The sequence below is a fragment of the Salmo salar genome, unplaced genomic scaffold (genome assembly GCF_905237065.1).
Source record: "Salmo salar unplaced genomic scaffold, Ssal_v3.1, whole genome shotgun sequence".
In the NCBI taxonomy this organism is placed as follows: Eukaryota; Metazoa; Chordata; class Actinopteri; order Salmoniformes; family Salmonidae; genus Salmo; species Salmo salar.
This window is the reverse complement of record NW_025550944.1, coordinates 490250-513976: the sequence shown is the minus strand read 5'-3', so window position 1 is coordinate 513976 and position 23727 is coordinate 490250. Positions and strand designations below refer to the sequence as shown.

General features: G+C 43.7%; 1 protein-coding gene across 1 annotated transcript; it reads right to left on the bottom strand.

Moving 5' to 3' along the window:
* Positions 1–1500: 1500 nt before the first annotated feature.
* alb2 (serum albumin 1) lies at positions 1501–23705 on the bottom strand. The gene is given in 14 exon segments (NM_001123665.1): positions 1501–1872; positions 2803–2935; positions 3131–3354; positions 4372–4513; positions 4817–4920; positions 6339–6471; positions 6673–6893; positions 7499–7628; positions 7738–7835; positions 8025–8157; positions 13077–13165; positions 13349–13471; positions 16491–16623; positions 23518–23705. Coding segments are annotated over 14 exon segments (1827 nt in total). The 5' UTR covers positions 23637–23705; the 3' UTR covers positions 1501–1827.
* Between the last annotated feature and the right edge of the window lie 22 nt (positions 23706–23727).

Sequence of the window (23727 nt, the reverse complement as noted above, 5' to 3'; positions counted from 1 at the left end):
TGAGCCAATCAGTTGTGTTGTGACAAGGTAGGGGGGTATACAGAAGATAGCCCTATTTGGTAAAAGACTACGTCCATATTATGGCAAGAACAGCTCAAATAAGCAAAGAGAAATGACAGTCCATCATTACTTTAAGACATGAAAGTCAGTCAATACGAAACATTTCAAGAACTTTGAAAGTTTCTTCAAGTACAGTCGCAAAAACCATCAAGCGCTATGAACTGGCTCTCATGAGGACTGCCACAGGATTGGAAGAACATCTGCTGCAGAAGATAAGTTCATTAGAGTTACCAGCCTCAGAAATTGCAGCCCAAATAAATCCTTCACAGTGTTCAAAAAACAGACACATCTCAACATCAACTGTTTAGAGGAGAGAAGTGTGAATCAGGCCTTCATGGTCGAATTGCTGCAAAGAAACCACTACTAAAGGACACCAATAAGAAGTAGAGACTTTCTTGGACCAAGAAACACAAGCAATGGACATTAGACTGGTGGAAATCTGCCCTTTCCAAATTTGAGATTTTTGGTTCCAACCGCCGTGTCTTTGTGAGATGTGGTGTGGGTGAACGGATGATCTCCACATGTCTATTTCCCACCGTGAAGCCTGGAGGAGGAGGTGTGGTGGTTTTGGGGTGCTTTGCTGGTGACACTGTCTGTGATTTATTTAGAATTCAAGGCACACTTAACCAGCATGGCTACCACAGCATTCTGCAGCGATACGCCATCCCATCTGGTTTGGGCTTAGTGGGACCATCATTTGTTTTTCAACAGGACAATGACCCAACACACCTTCAGGCTGTGTAAGGGATATTTTACCAAGAAGGAGAGTGACGGAGTGCTGCATCAGATGACCTGGCATCCACAATCACCCAACCTCAACCAAATTGAAATAGTTTGGGATGAGTCAGACCGCAGAGTGAAGGAAAAGCAGCCAACAAGTGCTCAGCATATGTGGGAAGTCCTTCAAGACTGTTGGAAAAGCATTACAAGAGAAGCTGGTTAAGAGAATGCCAATAGTGTGCAAAGCTGTCATCAAGGCAAAGGGTGGCTATTTGAAGAATCTCAAATATAAAATATATTTTAATTTGTTTAACACTGTTTTGGTTACTACATGACTCCATATGTGTTATTTCATAGTTTTGATGTCTTCACTACTATTCTACAATGTAGAAAATAGTAAAAATAAAAACCCTTGAATGAGTAGGTGTTCTAAAACTTTTGACCGGTAGTGTATATATTTCCACCACTCTAATGCACCGTACATATACCAGGAAGTTGCTTCATGTCATGTCTTCTATAAACCATAAAGGGGTGACAAGACACAGTGGCTGTAATCAACTATCCAGGGAGCCATGGACACATAAATAATGAATAAACAGTTCTAAGAAAACTCCTGGGTTAAAATGGTGAGATTGTCATAATGAAACTAACTCATGGACAAGTATTAAAGTCTTGAGAATCCTCCTACCACATAATAAATAAATATCCACGGCAGTAATACAGTTGATAAACATGACTTTATTCAGTTATTAATGTATTTGATTGACAGGAGTCATTCATGTCTATCAGAAATTAACCAGTGGTGTGATTCATCCCAGATAGAGGTTTGATGAGGATAGACTGTAAGGCTTATGAGTCAATCACAGATCACTGATAGACAGACTTATGAGTGGATGACAAGACGTTGCTGATAGGAGGATGAGGTCACCGTGATGTAAATGGAGGCTGGGGAGGTAGATGGATCGATACAGACAGAACCTTCATTTTATTTTTATTGTTTTAAATCATCAGTTCATCTTTTGAAATTAAAATCATCAAAATTCTATCCTAAACCTTGACCAGCTCTGCACTCTCAGAAACCAGCTTGGGTGCCTGTAGGAGAAAACAAGGTGATCAGTTGTTAGAATCAATGAATGTTTTCCCTTTACTGTTCTGTACCACCTCTTAATGAAACATGATGTTTTCTCTTTACTGTTCTGTACCACCTCTTAATGAAACATGATGTTTTCTCTTTACTGTTCTGTACCACCTCTTAATGAAACATGATGTTTTCTCTTTACTGTTCTGTACCACCTCTTAATGAAACATGATGTTTTCTCTTTACTGTTCTGTACCACCTCTTAATGAAACATGATGTTTTCTCTTTACTGTTCTGTACCACCTCTTAATGAAACATGATGTTTTCTCTTTACTGTTCTGTACCACCTCTTAATGAAACATGATGTTTTCTCTTTACTGTTCTGTACCACCTCTTAATGAAACATGATGTTTTCTCTTTACTGTTCTGTACCACCTCTTAATGAAACATGATGTTTTCTCTTTACTGTTCTGTACCACCTCTTAATGAAACATGATGTTTTCTCTTTACTGTTCTGTACCACCTCTTAATGAAACATGATGTTTTCTCTTTACTGTTCTGTACCACCTCTTAATGAAACATGATGTTTTCTCTTTACTGTTCTGTACCACCTCTTAATGAAACATGATGTTTTCTCTTTACTGTTCTGTACCACCTCTTAATGAAACATGATGTTTTCTCTTTACTGTTCTGTACCACCTCTTAATGAAACATTATGTTTTCTCTTTACTGTTCTGTACCACCTCTCTTAATGAAACATGATGTTTTCTCTTTACTGTTCTGTACCACCTCTTAATGAAACATGACTGGAAGGAGGAAAAGGTATCTGAACAGAAACAGTCACACAAACAGTCTTAAGGTAATATGGTGTTTTGAGTGATCTTTTCTACAATAAAGATGAAAAGGTTTGAACATGTGATCAGTATGGAGCAGTGAGTGTTTACCTCCTCAGTGAAGCATGCTGCTTGGTCCTCAGCAGCACAGCACTTCTCCTTCATGGTGTGATATTTAGTAGAGATGGTCTTCAGATGATCCTCAGTGATGGTGGTCTTATGTCTGACCACACCGTACAGTAGTCTGAGGAGACACACACACATATACACACACACACACACACACAAACACACACATAAAAAAATGAGTTGGAGTGTGTGTATGTGTGAGCTCGTGCTCGTGTGTGTGTATGTGTGTGTGTGTTAGTTTCATGCCTACGTGTGTTTAATTTGTGCCCACGTGTTTATTCACAGTGCGTTGGTAATATATCTTACTCACTTCTTCCCAGAGAGCAGCAGATCCTTGCTGTCCTTGGTGCAGAGCTCGGGGCCCATGTGGAAGCTGCTGGCATCCAGCTCTGGGGGCGTGAACTCTGTGTCAGGCTGGATGGCCAGGATGCAGTGTCTCCTCATGGAATAGGACTGGTTGCAGCAGTGGGCGATGTGGGGGTTAATGCTGGAGGGGTCATAGTCGTCACATGTGGCGTCGATGGCGTCGGTCAGCTGTGGAGAGGCCACATGGAGGAAGATGTCAATGGGTCATGTAGAGTAGAGCAGAGTAGAGCAGAGTACAGTACAGTAGAGTACAGTACAGTAGAGTAGAGTACATTAGAGTACAGTACAGTAGAGCAGAGTACAGTAGAGCAGAGTACAGTAGAGTACAGTACAGTAGAGTACATTAGAGTACAGTACAGTAGAGCAGAGTACAGTAGAGTACGGTAGAGTACAGTAGAGTAGAGCAGAGTACAGTACAGTAGAGTACAGTAGAGTACAGTACAGTAGAGTACATTAGAGTACAGTACAGTAGAGTAGAGTACAGTAGAGTAGAGCAGAGTACAGTAGAGTACAGTAGAGTAGAGCAGAGTAAAGTAGAGTAGAGTAGAGTAGAGCACAGTACAGTACAGTAGAGCAGAGTACAGTAGAGTACGGTAGAGTAGAGCAGAGTACAGTAGAGTACGGTAGAGTAGAGCAGAGTACAGTAGAGTACGGTAGAGTACGGTAGAGTAGAGCAGAGTACAGTAGAGTACAGTAGAGTAGAGCAGAGTAAAGTAGAGTAGAGTAGAGCACACTACAGTACAGTAGAGCAGAGTACAGTAGAGTACGGTAGAGTAGAGCAGAGTACAGTAGAGTACGGTAGAGTAGAGCAGAGTACAGTAGAGTACGGTAGAGTAGAGCAGAGTACAGTACAGTAGAGCAGAGTACAGTAGAGTAGAGTACAGTACATGGTGTTGGTCAGCTGTGGTGACAGAGACAGTAAGAGGAGGGGTCAACACTGGGAAGAGCAGAGTGATTTAAAATGAGAGGATGTGACATGTCTAGGGAGACGTGGAGGGAGGGGATAGTGGAGGGAGGGGGTAGTGGAGGGAGGGGGTAGTGGAGGGAAAGGTAGGGAGGAGGTGTGTGTGTCAGACCTCTGTCTGTATTTGTGTGCTTGCGTATGTGTGTGCTTATATGCGTGTGTGTGTGTGTGTGTGCTTGCGTGCATTTGTGTGTGTGCTTGCGTGTGTGTGTGTGTCAGACCTTCTCCTCTGCGCAAGGCAGGACGAAGTGGCCTGGCTCGTCCTTGCAGCAGGCATGGAGGACATCATGCACTGTCTCTGACACCATGTGGAGCTGGTCGAAGGAGGCCTGGGGCATTATCCTGGTGTAGTACACCATCATACTGAAGAAGGAGGAGATGGAGGAGGAGGTGGAGGAAGAGGTGGAGGAAGAGGAGGAGGAGGAAGAGGAGGAGGAAGAGGAGGAGGAGGAGGTGGAGGAAGAGGAGGAGTTAATTGTCATTACATAGTAATGTATTAAATATAAATGAACCATTCATAAACTATTAATAAGCCATAAAGTAACGATCAATTCACCCATAAAAACATCTGTCGGTAAGTTGTTAGGTGATATTTAAGATCCCATATAACATGAATCTCATCTACTTTGATCTTCAATATCTCTGTGTTAAAGCGTGACCCCTCACCTCTTCTCAAAGCTGTCATCGCTCACGGCAGCCTCAGCAGCACACATCTTCTTGTAGTAGTCCGTCTCATCAGTGATCTTCTTATCAATATCACTGCCTGCCAGCTGGAGACAGAACCATTCATACAGTTGGCATGATGCCACATGACGGGGCAGAGGCCATTATTATGGTCTAAACATACTATGGATTCAGTGCTAGCCTGCTGAGTTAAAGCCAACAACCATCAACTATTAGCTCAGGGAGCTAACGCAAGTATTCAGGTCAAGGCAATCATCACACTGTAACCAGCTAGGTAGTTCATCATCACAGACTGATATATAGTGTAACTAGCCAGGTTACTCATCATCACACTGTAACTAGCCAGGTTACTCATCATCACAGACTGATATATAGTGTACCTAGCCAGGTTACTCATCATCACAGACTGATATATAGTGTAACTAGCCAGGTTACTCATCATCACACTGTAACTAGCCAGGTTACTCATCATCACAGACTGATATATAGTGTAACTAGCCAGGTTACTCATCATCACAGACTGATATATAGTATAACTAGCCAGGTTACTCATCATCACAGACTGATATATAGTGTAACTAGCCAGGTTACTCATCATCACAGACTGATATATAGTATAACTAGCCAGGTTACTCATCATCACAGACTGATATATAGTATAACTAGCCAGGTTACACATCATCACAGACTGATATATAGTATAACTAGCCAGGTTACACATCATCACAGACTGATATATAGTATAACTAGCCAGGTTACTCATCATCACACTGTAACTAGCCAGGTTACTCATCATCACAGACTGATATATAGTGTAACTTATAGTGTAACTAGCCAGGTTACTCATCATCACAGACTGATATATAGTGTAACTAGCCAGGTTACTCATCATCGCACTGTAACTAGCCAGGTTACTCATCATCACAGACTGATATATAGTATAACTAGCCAGGTTACTCATCATCACACTGTAACTAGCCAGGTTACTCATCATCACAGACTGATATATAGTATAACTAGCCAGGTTACTCATCATCACACTGTAACTAGCCAGGTTACTCATCATCACAGACTGATATATAGTGTAACTAGCCAGGTTACTCATCATCACACTGTAACTAGCCAGGTTACTCATCATCACAGACTGATATATAGTGTAACTAGCCAGGTTACTCATCATCACAGCTGAAATAACTAGCCAGGTTACTCATCATCACAGACTGATATATAGTGTAACTAGCCAGGTTACTCATCATCACACTGTAACTAGCCAGGTTACTCATCATCACAGACTGATATATAGTATAACTAGCCAGGTTACACATCATCACAAACTGATATATAGTATAACTAGCCAGGTTACTCATCATCACAGACTGATATATAGTGTAACTAGCCAGGTCTTCTGATAAGAGAAGATAAGACATGATCAACTTTGTTGTCCCCAAAGGGAATTGGTCTTGGGTTGGGGTTACTATGGAAATAACACATGGGTAATACATACAGCGGTTTTGACACACTCTGCGTGGTCCTCCATGTCGCAGCACTGGAGCAAGGCCTGCTCAGCCTCCTTGGCGAACCTCAGAATCACCTGCTGAGACGACTCAGGGTGACGCACTGAGATCTCATAGACCAACCTGCCAATCAGGACAGACCATATACAGAGAGTCAGTAGTCAGACAGCCAATCAGGACAGACCGTACACAGTCGTTTAGCCAATAGCAACACCCCATACAAAGTCAGAATTGTGTGTGTATAGGCAGCTTTTCCAGATGTGTGTGTGTGTGTGTGTGTGTGTGTGTGTCTGCATGCACGTATGTATGTGCGTAAATACATACTTCCCCATGGCTACATCCGGGGTCTTGGTAAAGGTCTGGCAGACTGCTGCTATGTCAGCGTGAACGTCATAGTGCTCAGACAGACCGTCTGGCTTAGGGTCTGGCTTCATGGCCTCAACACAGGACCCTCTGTGTACTGCATCCTCCTTACAGCATGCAGACAGACCCGCCGCGCGAGACAACACACTCTCATCAGCACACACCTCATCCACCAGGGTCTTCTGTTTGTGGGGTACACACACACACACAGGCAGGAAGAGTCAGGGACACAAATACATGTATATGCAGACACACACACACATACATCCAACAGAATGAGTCTGAGGGTGAGAGGGTGAGAGAGTGAGAGGTTGAGAGGTGAGAGAGTGAGAGGATGAGGGGTGAGAGGCTGAGAGAGTGTGAGGCTAAGAGGTGAGAGGCTGAGAGGTGAGAGAGTGAGAGGCTGAGAGGTGAGAGATGAGAGGTGAGAGTGAGAGGCTGAGAGGCTGAGAGGTGAGAGAGTGAGAGGTGAGAGAGTGAGAGGCTGAGAGGTGAGAAAGTGAGAGGTGAGAGAGTGAGAGGCTGAGAGAGTGAGAGGCTGAGAGGTGGGAGAGAGAGGCTAAGAGGTGAGAGGCTAAGAGGTGAGAGGCTGAGAGTCTAAGAGGCTGAGAGGTGGGAGGTAATAGGCTAAGAGGTGAGACAGTGAGGAGTGAGAGAGTGAGAGGTTGAGAGGTGAGAGACAGAGAGTGAAAGTTTAAAACGGAAATGATAGAGTGTTAAAAGAGAGGAGGAACTAAAAGAGAAATACACCAATAAAAGAGAGGAATAGAGAGAAGACATAGTTTACCCTCTCCTTCATGCATGTGACCATGTCTCCGCTGCAGCAGGGGGCAACAGTCGCTACGATCTTGTCTACCATGCCTCCCATCTCCTGGAAAGAGGCCTGAGGCATCTTCTGACTGTACTGAACCAGCTTCCTGTTAGAACAAACAGACACACACATCAACCAATGGGACTGGCCCAAGGGCGGGCTCTCCTGGCTCTCAGCCAATTAGAACCATAGAGTTTTAGATTGACGTTTCCTACTTGGCCTTGACAACGCGGTCTCCATATTTCTTGTGGACGATGCACAGGGACTTGAGTTCAGCCACGCGTTTCGCGACGGCGTGTTGGAAAGTAGCTTTCTGGAAAAGAGAGAGAGAGAACGTTTACGTTGGCTTTGTAGGTGCTTTATCTGTCCATGCCAATAAATATGATTGAATTGAATTGAGAGAGAGACTGCATCCAAAATGGCACCCTATTCTCTCATAGGGTTCTAATCAAAAGTACTGTACTGTATAGAAAATAGGGTGCGATCTGAGACGCCTCCTGACCTTGGTGTCGAAGCAGGTCTGGGCCTCAGCCTCTCCACAGCATGTAGTCAGAACCTCTCCATAACCTTTGGCGATAGCCAGGACCACATGTGGGGGTAGCATCGGGTTACTCTTGGAGAACTTGAAGATGAACCTGAAACACACGCGCACACACACACTCAGTAAATTCCCGAAAAACACTCCATATAGCTCAGTGGCCTAACACAGTATTTTAGCTGGTGTGGTCTCAAGTCGATGGTCTCTAGTCAATGGTGTAGTCTCTAGTCGATGGTGTGGTCTCTAGTCAATGGTGTGGTCTCTAGTCGATGGTGTAGTCTCAAGTCGATGGTGTGGTCTCTAGTCAATTGTGTGGTCTCTAGTTGATGGTGGGGTCTCTAGTCAATGGTCTCAAGTCGATGGTCTCATGTCAATGGTGTGGTCTCTAGTTAATGGTGTGGTCTCTAGTCAATTGTGTGGTCTCTAGTCGATGGTGTAGTCTCTAGTTGATAGTGTGGTCTCTAGTTAATGGTGTGGTCTCTAGTCAATTGTGTGGTTTTAGTCGATGGTGTGGTTTTAGTCGATGGTGTGGTAACTAGTCGATGGTGTGTTTTAGTCGATGGTGTGGTTTTAGTCTATGGTGTGGTCTCTAGTCGATGGTGTTGTCTCTAGTCGATGGTGTGGTAACTAGTCGATGGTGTGGTCTCTAGTCGATGGTGTTGTCTCTAGTCGATGGTGTGGTCTCAGGTTGATGGTGTGGTCACTAGTCGATGGTGTGGTCTCAAGTCGATGGTGTGGTCTCTAGTTGATGGTGTGGTCTCAGGTTGATGGTGTGCTCTCTAGTTGATGGTGTGGTCACTAGTCGATGGTGTGGTCTCAAGTCGATGGTGTGGTCTCTAGTTGATGGTGGGGTCTCAAGTCGATGGTGTGGTCTCAAGTCGATGGTGTGGTCTCTAGTTGATGGTGGGGTCTCTAGTCAATGGTCTCAAGTCGATGGTCTCACGTCGATGGTGTCGTCTCAGGTTGATGGTGTAGGCTCTAATCGATGGTGTGGTCTCAAGTCCATGGTGTGGTCTCTTGTTGATGGTGTAGTCTCTAGCCGATGGTGTGGTTTCAAGTCTGGTGTAGTCTCTAGTTGATGGTGTGGGCTCAAGTCCATGGTGTGATCTCTAGTCGATGGTGTGGTCTCTAGTTCATGGTGGGTGTAGTCTCTAGTTGATGGTGTGGTCTCTAGTCGACGGTGTGGTCTCTAGTCGACGGTGTGGTCTCTAGTCGATGGTGTGGTCTCAAGTCGATGGTGTAGGTTCAAGTTGATGGTGTGGTCTCTAGTCGATGGTGTGGTCTCTAGTCGATGGTCTGGTTTTTAGTCGATGGTGTGGTTTTTAGTCAATGGTGTGGTCTCTAGTCAATTGTGTGGTCTCAAGTCGATGGTGTGGTCTCTAGTTGATGGTGTGGTCTCTAGTCGATGGTGTGGTTTTTAGTCGATGGTCTCAGGTCGACGGTGTGGTCTAATCTATGGTGTGGTCTCAGGTCAATGGTGTGGTAACTAGTCGATGGTGTGGACTCAAGTTAATGGTATCAAGTTGATGGTCTCAAGTCGATGGTGTGGTCTTAGGTTGATTGTGTAGTCTCTAATCGATGGTGTGGTCTCAAGTCCATGGTGTGGTCTCTAGTAGATGGTGTAGTCTCAAGTCGATGGTGTAGTCTCAAGTTGATGGTGTGGTCTCTAATCAATGGTGTGGTCTCTAGTCGACGGTGTGGTCTGTAGTTGACGGTGTGGTCTCTAGTCGTCGGTGTGGTCTCTAGTCGATGGTGTGGTCTCTAGTCGACGGTGTGGTCTCTAGTCGACGGTGTGGTCTCTAGTCGATGGTGTGGTCTCTAGTCGATGGTGTGGTCTCTAGTCGACGGTGTGGTCTCTAGTCGATGGTGTGGTCTCTAGTCGATGGTGTGGTCTCTAGTCGATGGTATGGTCTCAAGTCGGTGGTCTCAGGTCGATGGTCTCTAGTTGATGGTATGGTCTCTAGTCGATGGTGTGGTCTGTAGTTGACGGTGTGGTCTCTAGTCGACGGTGTGGTCTCTAGTCGATGGTGTGGTCTCTAGTCGACGGTGTGGTCTCTAGTCGATGGTGTGGTCTCTAGTTTAAGGGGGGGGGTCTCTAGTCAATTGTGTGGTCTCTAGCTGATGGTGGGGTCTCTAGTCAATGGTCTCAAGTCGATGGTCTCAAGTCAATGGTGTGGTCTCTAGTCGATGGTGTGGTCTCTAGTCGACGGTGTGGTCTCTAGTCGATGGTGTGGTCTCTAGTCGATGGTGTGGTCTCTAGTCGATGGTGTGGTCTCAAGTCGGTGGTCTCAGGTCGATGGTCTCTAGTTGATGGTGTGGTCTCTAGTCGATGGTTGTGGTCTCTAGTCGATGGTGTGGTCTCTAGTCGATGGTGTGGTCTCAAGTCGATGGTGGGGTCTCTAGTCAATGGTCTCTAGTCGATGGTCTCACGTCGATGGTGTGGTGTCAGGTTGATGGTGTGGTCTCAGGTTGATTGTGTAGTCTCTAATCGATGGTGTGGTTTCAAGTCCATGGTGTAGTCTCTAGTCGATGGTGTAGTCTCAAGTCCATGGTGTGGTGTCTAGTCGATGGTGTGGTTCTCAAGTCCATGGTGTGGTCTCTAGTCGATGGTGTAGTCTCTAGTTGATGGTGTGGTTTTAGTCGATGGTGTGGTTTTAGTCGATGGTGTGGTCTCTAGTCGACGTTGTGGTCTCTAGTCGACGTTGTGGTCTCTAGTTGATGGTGTAGTCTCTAGTCGATGGTGTGTTTTTAGTCGATGGTGTGGTTTTAGTTGATGGTGTGGTCTCTAGTCGACGGTGTGGTCTCTATTCGACGGTGTGGTAACTAGTCGATGGTGTGTTTTAGTCAATGGTGTGGTTTTAGTCTATGGTGTGGTCTCTAGTCGATGGTGTTGTCTCTAGTCGATGGTGTGGTAACTAGTCGATGGTGTGGTCTCTAGTCGATGGTGTTGTCTCTAGTCGATGGTGTGGTCTCAGGTTGATGGTGTGGTCACTAGTCGATGGTGGGGTCACTAGTCGACGGTGTGGTCTCAAGTCCATGGTGTAGTCTCTAGTCGATGGTGTAGTCTCAAGTCCATGGTGTGGTGTCTAGTCGATGGTGTGGTTCTCAAGTCCATGGTGTGGTCTCTAGTCGATGGTGTAGTCTCTAGTTGATGGTGTGGTTTTAGTCGATGGTGTGGTTTTAGTCGATGGTGTGGTCTCTAGTCGATGGTGTGGTCTCTAGTCGACGTTGTGGTCTCTAGTCGATGGTGTGGTCTCAAGTCGATGGTGTGGTCTCTAGTTGATGGTGGGGTCTCAAGTCGATGGTGTGGTCTCAAGTCGATGGTGTGGTCTCTAGTTGATGGTTGGGTCTCAAGTCGATGGTGTGGTCTCAAGTCGATGGTGTGGTCTCACGTCGATGGTGTCGTCTCAGGTTGATGGTGTAGGCTCTAATCGATGGTGTGGTCTCAAGTCCATGGTGTGGTCTCTAGTTGATGGTGTATACTCTAGCCGATGGTGTGGTTTCAAGTCTGGTGTAGTCTCTAGTTGATGGTGTGGGCTCTAGTTGATGGTGGGGTCTCAAGTCGATGGTGTGGTCTCAAGTCGATGGTGTGGTCTCTAGTTGATGGTGGGGTCTCTAGTCAATGGTCTCAAGTCGATGGTCTCACGTCGATGGTGTGGTCTCTAGTTGATGGTGTGGGCTCTAGTTGATGGTGCGTGTAGGCTCTAGTTGATGGTGTGGTCTCTAGTCGACGGTGTGGTCTCTAGTCGATGGTGTGGTCTCTAGTTGATGGTGCGTGTAGGCTCTAGTTGATGGTGTGGTCTCTAGTCGACGGTGTGGTCTCTAGTCGACAGTGTGGTCTCTAGTCGATGGTGTGGTCTCTAGTCAATTGTGTGGTCTCAAGTTGATGGTGTGGTCTCTAGTTGATGGTGTGGTCTCTAGTCGATGGTGTGGTTTTTAGTCGATGGTGTGGTTTTTAGTCGATGGTGTGGTCTCTAGTCAATTGTGTGGTCTCAAGTTGATGGTGTGGTCTCTAGTTGATGGTGTAGTCTCTAGTCGATGGTGTGGTTTTTAGTCGATGGTCTCAGATCGATGGTGTGGTCTCAGGTCAATGGTGTGGTCTCAGGTCAATGGTGTGGTAACTAGTCGATGGTGTGAACTCAAGTCAATGGTCTCAAGTCGATGGTCTCAAGTCGATGGTGTGGTCTCAGGTTGATTGTGTAGTCTCTAATCGATGGTGTGGTCTCAAGTCCATGGTGTGGTCTCTAGTCGATGGTGTAGTCTCAAGTCGATGGTGTGGTCTCTAGTCGATGGTGTGGTCTCTAGTCGATGGTGTGGTCTCTAGTCGATGGTGTGGTTTTTAGTCGATGGTGTGGTTTTTAGTCGATGGTGTGGTCACTAGTCGATGGTGTGGTCTCTAGTCGATGGTGTGGTTTTTAGTCGATGGTGTGGTCTCTAGTCAATGGTGTGGTCTCTAGTCGACGGTGTGGTCTCTAGTCGATGGTGTGGTCTCTAGTCGATTGTGTGGTCTCTAGTCGATGGTGTGGTAACTAGTCGATGGTGGGGTCTCAAGTCAATGGTCTCAAGTCGATGGTCTCAAGTCAATGGTGTGGTCTCAGGTTGATTGTGTAGTCTCTAATTGATGGTGTGGTCTCAAGTCCATGGTGTGGTGTCTAGTCGATGGTGTTGTCTTTAGTCGACGGTGTGGTCTCTAGTCGATGGTGCGGTCTCAAGTCGACGGTGTGGTCTCTAGTCGATGGTGTGGTCTCTAGTCGATGGTGTAGTCTCTAGTTGATGTTGTGGTCTCTAGTTGATGGTGTGGTCTCTAGTCGATGGTGTGGTCTCTAGTTGATGGTGTGGTCTCTAGTCGATGGTGTGGTCTCTAGTCGATGGTGTGGTCTCTAGTCGATGGTGTAGTCTCTAGTTGATGGTGTGGTCTCTAGTTAATGGTGTGGTCTCTAGTCGATGGTGTTGTCTCTAGTTGATGGTGTGGTCTCTAGTTAATGGTGTGGTCTCTAGTCGAGTGTGGACACTTACCTCCCAACAAAAGCCTTGTGGTCCTTCTTGAAGTCTTCACACTGGTCTGCAGCGGGCAGCTCAGCTTTGAGGGACAGGTCCCGAGGAATCTACAATCAATCAATCAACCACTCAATCAATCATCAGTCAAATGTATCCATAAAGCCTTTTTTACTTCATCAGTTGTTATATTGTTTTCCAGTAACCCGGTCTACACCCCAAAGAGCAAGCAGAAGCAGAAGGAAGAAACCTAGAAAGGAACCTGGCTCAGAGGGAGGGGTGGTCCATTCTACCTTGGCCTTGTGGTCCACGAAGCAGTGTGTCCTCTCAGCGGCAGTCTTCTCACAGCACATCTTCAGATCGTTCTTCTCCACCAGGGTCTCAGAGGAACACACCGCGCTCTGGAACAGGTCCGCCTGCACACACACAACACACACACAAATAGGAGTACACCGTTTAGCCAGCAAAGAGTGCTATTATATCAGAACAGTTTCAACTGAAACAAACACTGACTGGAAACATTAGTCACTAATGCCCAATTCCATACCTACCCCTACCTCTGGCCCCTTTCTTTGGGCTCTACCTTTGTGCCCTACATCTGGCCCCTATCCCTGGCCCCTATCTCTGGCCCCTCTCTGGCCCCTACCTACCCCTGGCCAGGCTGGCCAAATGTTAAATGTAAAGTTGTGTGGATGATGAGGTGTGATACGGTTGATGAGGTGGGATAAGGATGATGAGGTATGATAAGGATGATGGCATATGATAAGGATGATGAGGTGTGATAAGGATGATGGGGTATGATACGGATGATGGGGTATGATAAGGATGATGAGGTGTGATAAGGATGATGAGGTGTGATAAGGATGAAATGTGATAAGGAAGATGGGGTATGATAAGGATGATGAGGTATGATAAGGATGATGGGGTGTGATAAGGATGATTGGGTGTGATAAGGATGATGGGGTGTGATAAGGATGATGGGGTATGATAAGGATGATGAGGTATGATAAAGATGATGAGGTGTGATAAGGATTATGGCATATGATAAGGGTGATGAGGTGTGATAAGGATGATGGGTGTGATAAGGATGATGGGGTGTGATAAGGATGATGGGGTATGATAAGGATGATGAGGTATGATAAAGATGATGAGGTGTGATAAGGATGATGGCATATGATAAGGGTGATGAGGTGTGATAAGGATGAGATGTGATAAGGAAGATGGGTTATGATAAGGATGATGAGGTATGATAAGGATGATGGGATGTGATAAGGATGATTGGGTGTGATAAGGATGATGGGGTGTGATAAGGATGATGGGGTATGATAAGGAAGATGAGGTATGATAAAGATGATAAGGTGTGATAAGGATGATGGCATATGATAAGGGTGATGAGGTGTGATAAGGATGATGGGGTATGATAAGGATGATGGGGTATGATAAGGATGATGAGGTGTGATAAGGATGATGAGGGGTGATAAGGATGAGATGTGATAAGGAAGATGGGTTATGATAAGGATGATGAGGTATGATAAGGATGATGGGATGTGATAAGGATGATTGGGTGTGATAAGGATGATGGGGTGTGATAAGGATGATGGGGTATGATAAGGAAGATGAGGTATGATAAAGATGATAAGGTGTGATAAGGATGATGGCATATGATAAGGGTGATGAGGTGTGATAAGGATGATGGGTGTGATAAGGATGATGGGGTGTGATAAGGATGATGGGGTATGATAAGGATGATGAGGTATGATAAAGATGATGAGGTGTGATAAGGATGATGGCATATGATAAGGGTGATGAGGTGTGATAAGGATGATGGGGTATGATAAGGATGATGGGGTATGATAAGGATGATGAGGTGTGATAAGGATGATGAGGTGTGATAAGGATGAGATGTGATAAGGAAGATGGGTTATGATAAGGATGATGAGGTATGATAAGGATGATGGGGTGTGATAAGGATGATTGGGTGTGATAAGGATGATGGGGTGTGATAAGGATGATGGGGTATGATAAGGATGATGAGGTATGATAAAGATGATGAGGTGTGATAAGGATGATGGCATATGATAAGGGTGATGAGGTGTGATAAGGATGATGGGTGTGATAAGGATGATGGGGTGTGATAAGGACGATGGGGTATGATAAGGATGATGAGGTATGATAAAGATGATGAGGTGTGATAAGGATGATGGCATATAATAAGGGTGATGAGGTGTGATAAGGATGATGGGTGTGATAAGGATGATGGGGTGTGATAAGGATGATGGGGTATGATAAGGGTAATGAGGTGTGATAAGGGTGATGAGGTGTGATAAGGATGATTAGGTGTGATAAGGATGATGAGGTGTGATAAGGATGATGGCATATGATAAGGATGATGAGGTGTGATAAGGATGAAGGGGTGTGTTAAGGATGATGGGGTGTGATAAGGATGATGGGGTGTGATAAGGTTGATGAGGTATGATAAGAGTGATGAGGTGTGATAAGGGGGATGAGGTGTAATAAGGATGGTTAGGTGTGATGAGGATGATGACGTGTGATAAGGATGATGGCATATGATAAGGATGATGAGGTGTGATAAGGATGATGGGGTGTGATAAGGATGATGGAGTGTGATAAGGATGATGGGGTGTGATAAGGATGATGGGGAGTGATAAGGATGATGAGGTATGATAAGGGTGATGAGGTGTGATAAGGATGATGGGGTGTGATAAGGATGATGATGTGTGATAAGGATGATGAGGTGTGATAAGGATGATGGGGTGTGATAAGGATGATGAGGTGTGATAAGGATGATGGGGAGTGATAAGGATGATGGGGTATGATAAGGATGATGAGGTGTGATAAGGATGATGGGGTGTGATAAGGATGATGAGGTGTGATATGGTTGATGAGGTGTGATAAGGATAATGAGGTGTGATACGGTTGATGAGGTGTGATAAGGATGATGAGGTATGATAAGGATGATGGCATATGATAAGGATGATGAGGTGTGATAAGGATGATGGGGTATGATAAGGATGATGGGGTATGATAAGGATGATGAGGTGTGATAAGGATGATGAGGTGTGATAAGGATGATGGGGTATGATAAGGATGATGGGGTATGATAAGGATGATGAGGTGTGATAAGGATGATGAGGTGTGATAAGGATGAGATGCGATAAGGATGATGGGGTATGATAAGGATGATGAGGTGTGATAAGGATGATGGGATGTGCTAAGGTTGATGAGGTGTGCTAAGGTTGATGAGGTGTGCTAAGGTTGATGCAGTATGATAAGGATGATGGGGTATGATAAGGGCGATGGGGTATGATAAGGATTATAGGGTGTGCTAAGGTTGATGAGGTGTGCTAAGGTTAATGAGGTATGATAAGGATGATGGGGTATGATAAGGATGATGAAATGATAGGTGTCTCTCACCACATCTCTTTCGCAGTCCTCTGGAGGAGTGTCTGAGCAGCATTTGACGCCCATGGCTAAGGCCTCTGCGATGAGAGGCACCAAGTCACCCAACGTACTATCGGGAAGATTCTGAGCCAGCCCTACAAGGATCCTACACACACACACACACACACACACACACACACACACACACACACACACACACACACACACACACACACACACACACACACACACACACACACACACACACACACACACACACACACACACACACAGTCAGATGATGCATTATACCAAAACATGAACACACAGTGCAGTTTACTGACTGAACTCATTGTTATTTGTGGTTAGAGCGTTGGGCCAGTAACCGAAAGGTTGCTGGATCGAATCCCCGAGCTGACAAGGGAAAATCTGTCGTTCTGCCCCTGAACAAGGCAGTTAACCCACTGTTCCTAGGCTGTCATTGTAAATAATTATTTGTTCTTACTGACTTGCCGAGTTAAATAAAAAAATGTTTTGTCATACTTTTTCTCCCTACCCTACCGTCCCGTCCCGGACAACAATACTTCTACTGCTACTTACAGCTAAGGTTTTAAACAGCAAAAAGGCAAAGAGCCCGCTTTTAAACATAGGATGGTCCTCTCTCAGTAGCTTGCTAGAAAACCAATTTGGATTTAGAATTTTTTGGGGTACAATGGAGGCTTTAAGAGAGAGGCCTTAGTATTTAATAGTTTTAACCCTCCAAACTCATGTTCGTTATGTAAATATGCTCATTTAATTTTATCTGGTTTGCCATTCCAAATAAAGGGAAATAATATCTCCTCACATGATTTGAAAAATGATTCCCTTTGGAGTCAGTAAATTAATTAATAAATATGTAAACTGCGATATGGCTAGAGAATTTATCAGGGTAATCTTCCCGTAAATGGATGGGTGTTTTCCCTCTCCACGGTTTTAAGATTCTATATATTTTGCTGTTTTTGATCAAAGTGAATAGTTGCAAAGATTATTCAACTTTTGCAGGATATGTACACCAAGCACATCGACTTCACCATGCACCCATTTAATCGGGATTTAATGTTTGCATCTTTTAGAGACCCAATCCTTAATATAGTATTATCATATTATCTCTTATCATAGTTGGGTTTAAGTCTAGAGAAACTGGTTAAATTATCAAAGTCTTCAATGTGGCCCTTCAAGGTTGAAGATTGAGGACTCAAAGAGAATCATCAGGGTACATTGATCATTTTGTCTCTAATCTCTTTTTTAAAGCAATTCAATGGCCTTAATAAATAGGTAAGGTGACAGAGGAAAACCTTGTTTTCCACCTCTTGACAATTCAAAATTCTCAGAGAAGTAACCCTTATTTAATTTTTGACATATTATTGTACATGACTTCTACCCACTTTATGAGATATTCTATAAAGTTGAAAAAATCCAGGCACTTATAAACAGATTCTAGACGTACTGTATGAAATGTTTTCTTAAGATCTGCCATAAAGATTATACTTAGTTTCCCTGCATTCTGATAGTTTTCCATTATTTCTAGTAGTTGTCTAATGTTGTCTCCAATATATCTTCCTTTTAAGAATCCTGTCTGATCGTGATGAATAATGTCCGGTAGGACCTTTTTATTCTATGAGAAATACATTTTGCCAATATTTTTGAATCACAACATTGAAGTGTGAGGGGCTTCAAATTTTTTTCAAGAGACTGGTTCTTTATATTGCCCCCCTGGCTCCTGCTTCAGTAGCAGAGAGATCAGTCCCTTCTTTTTGTATGTCTGACAGTTTGCCATTTATATTGATTCATTTCAAATGGGGAAAATCCCTGGTCTCGATGGTATTCCAAAATGTTTATGAACTACTGAAAGATCCATTACTATCATGTTTTAATTACTTATAAATAAATGTCAAACTGTTGGACACATAAAGAGGGACTGATTGCTCTCCTACTGAAACAGGGCGGCAATATAAAGACCTAACCATCATAATAATGGATCTGTCCCTCTTGTGTGTAGATCAATTTAATACATGTTGAATTCAGAATGTAACACAACAAAATGTGGACTAAGTCAATGGGTATGAATACTTTCTGAAGGGTTGTATATATACAGTTGAAGTCGGATGTTTACATACACTTAGGTTGGAGTCATTAAATCTCATTTTTCAACCACTCCACAAATGTCCTGTTAACAAACTATAGTTTTGTTAACAAGAAACTATAGTTAACAAACTATAGTTAACAAACTATTTCTTGTTAACAAACGATCTACTTTGTGCATGACACAAGTCATTTTTCCAACAATTGTTTACAGACAGATTATTTCACTCATAATTCACCATATCAAAATTCCAGTGGGTCAGAAGTTTACATACATTTACATTTACGTCATTTAGCAGACGCTCTTATCCAGAGCGACTTACAAATTGGTTCATTCACCTTATGATATCCAGTGGAACAACCACTTTACAATAGTACATCTATATCTTTTTTTGGGGGGGGGTTAGAAGGATTACTTTATCCTATCCCAGGTATTCCGTAAAGAGGTGGGGTTTCAGGTGTCTACGGAAGGTGGTGATTGACTCCGCTGTCCTGGCGTCGTGAGGGAGCTTGTTCCACCATTGGGGGGCCAGAGCAGCGAACAGTTTTGACTGGGCTGAGCGGGAACTGTGCTTCCACAGAGGTAGGGGGTACAGCAGGCCAGAGGTGGATGAACGCAGTGCCCTTGTCAACACTAAGTTGACTCTACCTTTAAACAGCTTGAAAAATTCCATAAAATTATGTCATAGCTTTAGAAGCTTCTGATAGGCTAATTGACATAATTTTTGGATGGCAGGAGTGCGTGATGCAAGGCAATCTGGCGCCTTCAAGCGCCAGGGGGAGGGAAGAGCGGGAGCAGACGTGACATAATTGACAACATTTGAGTCAATTGGAGGTGTACCTGTGGATGTATTTCAAGGCCTACCTTCAAACTCAGTGCCTCTTTGCTTGACATCATGGGAAAATCAAAAGAAATTAGCCAAGACCTCAGAAAATAATTGTAGACCTCCACAAGTCTGGTTCATCCTTGGGAGCAATTTCCAAATGCCTGAAGGTACCACGTTCATCTCTACAAACAATAGTACGCAAGTATAAACACTATGGGACCACGCAGCCATCATACCGCTCAGGAAGGAGACGCGTTCTGTCTCCTAGAGATTAACGTACTTTGGTGCGAAAAGTGCAAATCAATCCCAGAACAACAGCAAAGGACCTTGTGAAGATGCTGGAGGAAACAGGTACAAAAGTATCTATATCCACAGTAAAACGAGTCCTATATCGAAATAACCTGAAAGGCCGCTCAGCAAGGAAGAAGCCACTGCTCCAAAACCGCAATAAAAAAGCCAGACTACGGTTTGCAACTGCACATGGGGACAAAGATTGTACTTTGTGGAGAAATGTCATCTGGTCTGATGAAACAAAAATATAACTGTTTGGCCATAATGACCATCGTTATGTTTGGATGAAAAAGGGGGGGATTGCAAGCTGAAGAACACCATCCCAACCGTGAAGCACGGGGGTGGCAGCATCATGTTGTGCGGGTGCTTTGCTGCAGGAGGGACTGGTGCACCTCACAAAATAGATGGCATCATGAGGAGGGAAAATTATGTGGATATATTGAAACAACATCTCAAGACATCAGTCAGGAAGTTAAGGCTTGGTCGCAAATGGGTCTTCCAAATGGACAATGACCCCAAGCATACTTCCAAAGTTGTGGCAAAATAGCTTAAGGACAACAAAGTCAAGATATTGGAGTGGCCATCACAAAGCCCTGACCTCAATCCTATAGAAAATGTGTGGGCAGAACTGAAAAAGTGTGTGCGAGCAAGGAGGCCTACAAACCTGACTCAGTTACACCAGCTCTGTCAGGAGGAATGAGCCAAAATTCACCCAACTTATTGTGGGAAGCTTGTGGAAGGCTACCCAAAACGTTTGACCCAAGTTAACCTGTTGGGTCTAGGGGGCAGCATTTGCACGTCTGGATAAAAAAAATGTACCCGATTTAATCTGGTTACTAATCCTACCCAGTAACTAGAATATGCATATACTTATTATATATGGATAGAAAACACTCTAAAGTTTCCAAAACTGTTTGAATGGTGTCTGTGAGTATAACAGAACTCATTTGGCAGGCAAAACCCTGAGACATTTTCTGACAGGAAGTGGATACCTGATGTGTTGTATTGACTTTAAACCTATCCCATTGAAAAACACAGGGGTTTAGGAATATTTTGGCACTTCCTATTGCTTCCACTAGATGTCACCAGCCTTTACAAAGTGTTTTGAGTCTTCTGGAGGGAGATCTGACCGAACAAGAGCCATGGAACGATGATGTCCCATTAGACACCTGGCGCGAGTTCATGTTGGGTACCCTCGTTCCAATACGTTATAAAAGAGTATGCATTCGTCCACCTTGAATATTATTCATGTTCTGGTTAAAAAGGCCCTAATGATTTATGCTATACAACGTTTGACATGTTTGAACGAACGGAAATATATTTTTTCCCCTCGTTCATGACGAGAAGTCCGGCTGGCTTACATCATGTGCTAACGAGACGGAGATTTTTGGACATAAATGATGAGCTTTTTTGAACAAAACTACATTCGTTATGGACCTGTGATACCTGGAAGTGACATCTGATGAAGAGAATCAAAGGTAATGGATTATTTACATAGTATTTTCGATTTTAGATCTCCCCAACATGACGTCTAGCCTGCTCGCAACGCGTATTTTTCTGGGCGCAGTGCTCAGATTATTGCAAAGTGTGATTTCCCAGTAAGGTTATTTTTAAATCTGGCAAGTTGATTGCGTTCAAGAGATGTAAATCTATAATTCTTTAAATGACAATATAATATTTTACCAATGTTTTCTAATTTTAATTATTTAATTTGTGACGCTGACTTGACTGCCGGTTATTGGAGGGAAACGATTTCCTCAACATCAATGCCATAGTAAAACGCTGTTTTTGGATATAAATATGAACTTGATAGAACTAAAAATGCATGCATTGTCTAACATAATGTCCTAGGAGTGTCATCTGATGGAGATTGTAAAAGGTTAGTGCATCATTTTAGCTGGTTTTATGGTTTTGGTGACCCTGTCTTTGACTTGACAAAACATTACACACAACTCTTGTAAATGTACTGTCCTAACATACTCTAAATTTATGCTTTCGCCGTAAAACCTTTTTGAAATCGTAAAACGTGGTTAGATTAAGGAGATGTTTATCTTTCAAATGGTGTAAAATAGTTGTATATTTGAAAAATTTGAATTTTGACATTTATTTGGATTCAAATTTGCCGCTCTTGAAATGCACCTGCTGTTGATGGAGTGCACCACGGGTGGCACGCTAGCGTCCCACCTAGCCCCAAGAGGTTAAACAATTTATAGGCAATGCTACCAAATACTAATTGAGTGTATGTAAACTTCTGACCCACTGGGAATGTGATGAAAGAAATAAAAGCTTAAATAAATCATTCTCTCTACTGTTATTCTGACATCTCACATTCTTAAAATAAAGTGGTGATCCTAATTTACCTAAAACAGGGGATTTTTTACTAGGATTAAATGTCAGGAATTGTGAAAAACTGAGTTTAAATGTACTTGGCAAAGGTGTATGTAAACTTCCGATTTCTTTTGATTTTCCCATGATGTCAAGCAAAGAGGCACTGAGTTTGAAGGTAGGCCTTTAAATACATCCACAGGTACACCTCCAATTGACTCAAATGTTGTCAATTATGTCACGTCTGCTCCCGCTCTTCCCTCCCCCTGGCGCTTGAAGGCGCCAGATTGCCTTGCATCACGCACTCCTGCCATCCATCACGCACACCTGCCTTCCCTCGTCACGCGCATCAGCATTATTGGACTCACCTGGACTCACTTATCACCTGTTCATTTCTTCCCCTATAATTGTCAGTTCCCCAGCTCTGTTCCCCACTGCTGCATTGATTGTTTTTGTCTTTGTTTTCTGTATGCTGACGCTGTTCCTGTCTCGTTCTATGTCCGTTATTGATTAAATGTTACTCCCCGTACCTGCTTCGTCTCTCCAGCGTCAACTCATGTGACAAATTAGCCTATCAGAAGCTTCTAAAGCCATGACATCATTTTCTGTAATTTCCCAAGCTGTTCAAAGGGACAGTCAACTTAGTGTATGTAAACTTCTGACCCACTGGAATTGTGATACAGTGAATTATAAGTGAAATAATCTGTCTGTAAACAATTGTTTGAAAAATGACTTGCACAAAGTAGATGTCCCAAGTGGTTGAAAGGGGTTGGATTGGTTGAAAAACGAGTTTTAATGACTCCAACCTAAGTGTATGTAAACTTCCGACTTCAACTGTATATACTGTACTACTGCAATATGCCTCATATCTACTACTGCAGTATGAGGCATATCTACTAATGCAATATGAGGCATATCTACTATTGCAATATGAGGCATATCTACTACTGCAATATGAGGCATACTACTACTACTGCATTATGAGGCATATCTACTACTACTGCAATATGAGGCATACTACTACCGCAATATGAGGCATATCTACAACTACTGCATTATGAGGCATATCTACTACTACTGCAATATGAGGCATACTACTACTGCAATATGAGGCATATCTACTACTACTGCAATATGAGGCGTATATACTATTGCAATGTGAGGCATATATACTACTGAAATATAAGGCATGGCTACTACTGCAGTATAAGGCATATCTACTACTGCAATATGAGGCATACTACTACTACTGCATTATGAGGCATATCTACTACTACTGCATTATGAGGCATATCTACTACTGCATTATGAGGCATATCTACTACTGAAATATAAGGCATATCTACTACTGCAGTATAAGGCATATCTACTACTGCAGTATAAGGCATATCTCCGACTACTGTAGTATAAGACATATCTGCTTCTGCAATATGAGGCATCCTACTACTGAAATATAAGGCATAGCTACTACTGCAATTTTAGGCTGCACTACTCACAAAGATTTGAATCCATCTTCCTTGGCCTCAGTGAAGATGGTACAGATCTGGTTCTGAGCCTGAGACCGGGATAAAACACTCAGCAGCACCAACAGGCTGCAGACAGACAACCACTGCATGATGAAAGGACAGGCGCACGGACGGAGGGATGGATGGAGAGAAGGAGGGATGGATGGAGGACGGAATCTAGCGATTGAGCCGAGGAATGGA